We start from the raw sequence: 5,006 nt of genomic DNA, 5'->3' as shown, positions 1-5,006 counted from the left end.
GAAATATTTTGTTAACTTATTATGAAAATTATTCCATACTATATTTAAGTTGTAGGCACTAAAGAGACATAGCTAAGTGCATTGTGGGATCCTGGATTGGATTCTTGCGGGGGGACGGGGGGAGAACAAAAGGGATAAAACTGGTAAAATCTGAATAAGGTCTCTTGCTAGTTTAATTGTGCCAAGACATTTTTAAATTTTGATGACTGATTATGTACTTTTTAAAAAAAAATTAAGTGAAGTTAGTGATCACCAGTACTTCCAGGAGTACTTCCTTCCTCCTCCAGCTCAGAGCTGGGTGTAGCCCCTGGGCACCATTGGGTGTGCCCTAACCCCAAAAGAAAGTATGTAATTAATTGAATACTCTAGTTTTTTGTAGATTTTTAAATCTAAAATTATTTCTTTAAAATGTTTAATCTGGGTTTAAATTCTTTTTTTTTATTATTAGTGAAGCACCATGAGGTACAGTTGTAGATTTACAAATCTTTGTGCTTGAGTTTCGGTCATACAACGATCAAATTTAAATTCTTTATAGCATAGGACTTCCAATAGAAAGGTGTGAGCAATAGTAAAACCAAACCAACCCAACAAACAAAAACAACCCTTTACTAAAGGGTTTACTAAAGGGTATTGTAGATCTGAAAGCATTTTAGGTAGGTCACTGAAAGAATTTGCTCAAACTCGTTTGATATTTTAATTTCATCTTTAAATTTTGGTTTTGGGTCACACCTGGCAGTGCTTAGGACTTATTCCTGGCTCTTTGCTCAAAGGATACTCCTGGTGGTGTCAAAGGACAATGGACAGAGCTGGGGATCAACCCAGGGTCAGCTGCATGGTTTGATCCCCATCTTGCCCGCTGTACTATCTTTCCACCTTACCCACTTTACTATCCCTACACCTTTACCCATTGTACTATCTCTCCAGCCCCAGCTTTATTTTTTCTTATAACAAAAACTACTTTTTTTTTGTTGTTTCTTAAATCCAGTTTACTGATGATTGAACCAACATAAATATTAAACACTTTATCCCAAGAAATAAGGTTCAAAATTAAGAGTCAACCATGAGTTAAATCTGTAAGCTAGAAAGATGTTTTACAAGTTTCTGTTTCTTCCTTCAAAACCACCATTTGGGGTTTTGCCATGGTTATGAAATAATATTATATAGGGCAAACGAATCTCAAATTTTCCTTTGTGAAAAATAGATCTATGGAACTAGACAATTTATTTTTATTTTCCCTTTATTTTCTCAGTTTTGCATTTGGGGGCCATACCCAGCTGTGATCCAGGCTTACTTCTGGATCTGCGCTCAGGAATCATTCCTGACAGGCTGGGGGCTACTCCCAGTGATTCTTAACCAACTTAACCAACTAGGATTCCATGATGCTGAGGGCTTCTAATGGGAGAAAATTGTTTCTAGGATCAAACTTGGGTCCTTGTGCATACAGGGCATGAATCCCTGAGCTTTCTCCCCAGCCCTGACCCAAACTTAATATTAAAGGTACAGTTAGTATTATTGATAATACCCCTGAAAATACGTTAGCATGGTAGTATTGCTGCTTTAAGTTTAGGATGAGAGAACGTAAATTAGTTTATGGATGCAAAACAGTAAAAACAATTTATTTCCATATAACATTTTCATTTCATCTTATGAATGAGTGGCTAAACAATACTTTATTTCTGTTATGTGAAGATGCTGAGGGGAAATAAACTTGAAATCAAATTTATAACTAACTGGAAATACGTCTTTCTAAGGCCACTTGTTACAAGTTTACTTTTTATCCTTATCCATCTTTCTTTTCTTAGATTCAGATAAAGACTCACTGTAAGGAAAGGAATAGACATCTGGATATAATGAGATATTTGAGACTTACCTAAGGCCCCAAACATTGTGAATTCTACACCTATCTTAATTTTAGAAAACATTCCTCGTTAGCCTCCACTTTGCTGTTACACTTATTTGCAAATGAATTCCAGTACTTTTTCTTTCCACCTAAATATCTGTGAGGACTACCTTTCATCAGGCATTTTCATGGTTATGATTGATGACATACAACAAATTGATTCGAAGATGAGCTCCACTTTTTAAAGAACAGATATCAAGAAATTTCTGAATATGCTCTATCTCCTGCTTCTAAACCTGTTTTCCTGATAAAGCAAAGTATAATCTAGCTCTTTATTATAAATATATAATTTTCTACTAGGAAATAATTTAAGGGCAATATTAGTCTGTCTTTATGGAACTAAGTAATTCTAAGGCCAGAACTAATGAATTTGTAGGGGAGACATGAGTGTGAGCTACATATAGTCATCAGCTACTTGGGCATGGCTCTTTGATCCCCGAGATCTATTCCTTTTAGGATTTTGTGTGAACCTGGAGCCAGTCTCTGTCTTTACCTCTCCAGTACCATGGGGGAAGGGGAAATTGGGCATAAAACGCTTTAGAAACCGGAACTCACTGTTGCCAGTACCAGTGACTGAGCACATTTCGTAGGAACAAGGCTGTGATAAGGATCCGTTGGCCCCACCAAGGTTGTTAGGGAAATTACAATCATCATAGAAATGCTCTTGAATTGTGAACTTTTCTCTGTACTTAGTAATCTTTTGGTAAAGGTGTATAACAAAGATCACTGTGACAGAGAGGAGAAAGAGAAAGGAGAGTACAGCCAGAGAAATGACCAGGTATTTAGTGGATGGATTTACCCTTGTTGGATGGTTGGATGGATCCCGGAACTGCAGATAGGGCTCAGAAAAGCCATCTACCAGCAGAATATTGAGTGAAGCAGTTGTGGAAAGAGCTGGTTGGCCATGATCCTGAACAAGAATCATCAGTTTCTGCATCATAGGGTCTCTCTCAGTTATCTGCCTTGATGTGCGGATTTCCCCATTTTGTTGTTGAACAGAAAATAACCCAGGGTCAGTGGCCTTAAGTAGATCATAGGAAAGCCAAGAATTCTGACCCGAGTCGCCATCCACAGCCACCACCTTAGTCACAAGGTAACCTGCCTCTGCAGACCTGGGCACTAGGTCATTGCAAGGCAAGGTGCCATTCTGCAGTGGATACAGAATCATTGGGCGGTTGTCATTATCATCCAGGACAACCACACGGACAGTGACTTCACTACTCAGTGACGGAAAGCCACCGTCAGTTGCTTTGACCACAAACTGAAAATCTTGAATGGCCTCATAATCCATTGTTCTCAATGCATAGAGCTTCCCATTGTCTGAGTTTATGGAAATGTAAGCGAAGACTGATAAGTCTCCACTTTTTGGAGGCAGTAGCGAATATGTTACTTGGGCATTTTCACCCACATCCAGATCCTCAGCATGAACTTTACCAATAAAAACTGCAGGACTGTTGTTTTCTCGAACCGTCAAGAGATAGGAGTCTTCCTGAAATAGCGGGGGATTGTCATTGATGTCGGATATTAGCACCTGTATCACTGTCTCTGTGGACAGATTGGGTGGTCCAGTGTCCACTGCAACAAGGGTGATATTGTAGCCTGAAACCTCCTCCCGATCCAAACTTCTGTCGGTGACCAGTGAGTAAGAATTTCTGAAAGTAGGCTTAATGGTGAAGGGAAGGTCTTCTCTGATGAAGCAGCTGAGTTTTCCTCCCACTCGAATGTCTCTATCTCGAATGGAGAAAAGGGCCACTACAGTTTGTAACGGGGAGTCCTCAGGGAGAGGGCTGGAGACAGAGGAGACTGTCACTTCGGGAGGATTGTCGTTCACATCCACCACTTCCACCAGGACTTTGCTGTGAGCAGAGAGGCCTCCTCCATCTGTGGCTTGAATGTCAATGTCGTAAGTTTCAATAGCTTCAAAATCCAGAGGGCCTCGTAGCCTCACCTCTCCAGTTTGAGCGTTTATCTCAAAAGTCTGGAGGACTGCTTGCGGGTTCTGAGCTAAGGAGTAAGTTATCTCCTTGTTGGAGCCCTCGTCCAGGTCCGTGGCTGACACCGTGGCCACCAAAGAACCGTTGGCACTATTTTCCGGTACCTGAGCACGGTACACTAGCCTCGAGAACTGGGGCACGTGGTCGTTGACATCCAGGACCTCCACGCGGATGTGGGCAGTGCCAGACTTGGGCGGGGACCCCCCGTCCACCGCGGTAATTGTCAAGTTGATTTCAGGCTGCTCCTCTCTGTCCAGGGGCTTATCCAACACCAGCTCAGCATATTTGGGCCCGTGACTGCGAAAGCGGGTGTGCAGGTGGAAATAGGCATTGGCGCTCAACGTGTAGTTCTGCAGACCATTGAGGCCCACATCCAGGTCCTGGGCACTCTGCAGAGGAAAACGTGAGCCCAGGGGGGTGCTCTCTGGAATCTTTAAAACTGGCTCCTTGTTTAGGAAAACCGGGGCATTGTCATTGATATCAAATACCCTGACCTCAGCACGGAAGGACTGCAGCGGCTCCCCTAAGACTATTTCAAAGTGCAGAACGCATGGGTCAGCTTTACCACAAAGTGACTCCCGATCCAGTTTCTCCTTTACAAACAGATCCCCCGTCTTGCGGTGGAGCCGGAAATGCAGTTTGTTGCCCTCAGAAACGAGCCTTGCCCCTCGTGCAGCCAGCTTTCCTACCTCCAGCCCCAGGTCCTTTGCCACATTAGCCACAAAAGAACCGCTCTCCATCTCCTCCGCCACTGAATAGCGAATGGTTGCCGCACCCCCCACAGATATGCACAGAAAAAGGAGAAGAGATTCCACTTGCCTGTTTTGCAAGAGTTTTCTCGGTACAGTTGCCATCAGTTCTCACACTAGCAGCTCCCTCTAGCAGCCGCCCCCTGTCTTGGATATAGTTTCACTTTTCTGCTCACAGGTCCATGCAGCTGTTGCTCTCTGCTTTACTAGCTTCTGATCACAGCACAGCCAATGGCTGTCCAAGCCCGGTAAACTGTTTTGTGCCTGGAAGAAAATTTGCATTGAGCAGCACAAGTCCCCAGCCTGTCAAATGTATTAATAGCGATGTCCTCATTCTGGAGAGTTAGGTAAAGGTTGAAAGTT

At 42.8% G+C, this 5,006-nt stretch overlaps 1 protein-coding gene across 1 annotated transcript; it reads right to left on the bottom strand.

Annotated features, from left to right (window-relative positions):
- Positions 1-2,294: 2,294 nt before the first annotated feature.
- PCDHB1 (protocadherin beta 1) lies at positions 2,295-4,748 on the bottom strand. The gene has a single exon (XM_056124791.1). It carries the CDS (start codon positions 4,746-4,748, stop codon positions 2,295-2,297), a length of 2,454 nt encoding a protein of 817 aa, XP_055980766.1.
- Between the last annotated feature and the right edge of the window lie 258 nt (positions 4,749-5,006).

This window comes from Sorex fumeus, unplaced genomic scaffold (genome assembly GCF_029834395.1).
Source record: "Sorex fumeus unplaced genomic scaffold, SorFum_2.1 ptg000051l, whole genome shotgun sequence".
NCBI classification, from domain to species: Eukaryota; Metazoa; Chordata; class Mammalia; order Eulipotyphla; family Soricidae; genus Sorex; species Sorex fumeus.
The sequence above is the reverse complement of the archived record's forward strand: the minus strand, read 5'-3'. Positions and strand labels throughout refer to the sequence as shown.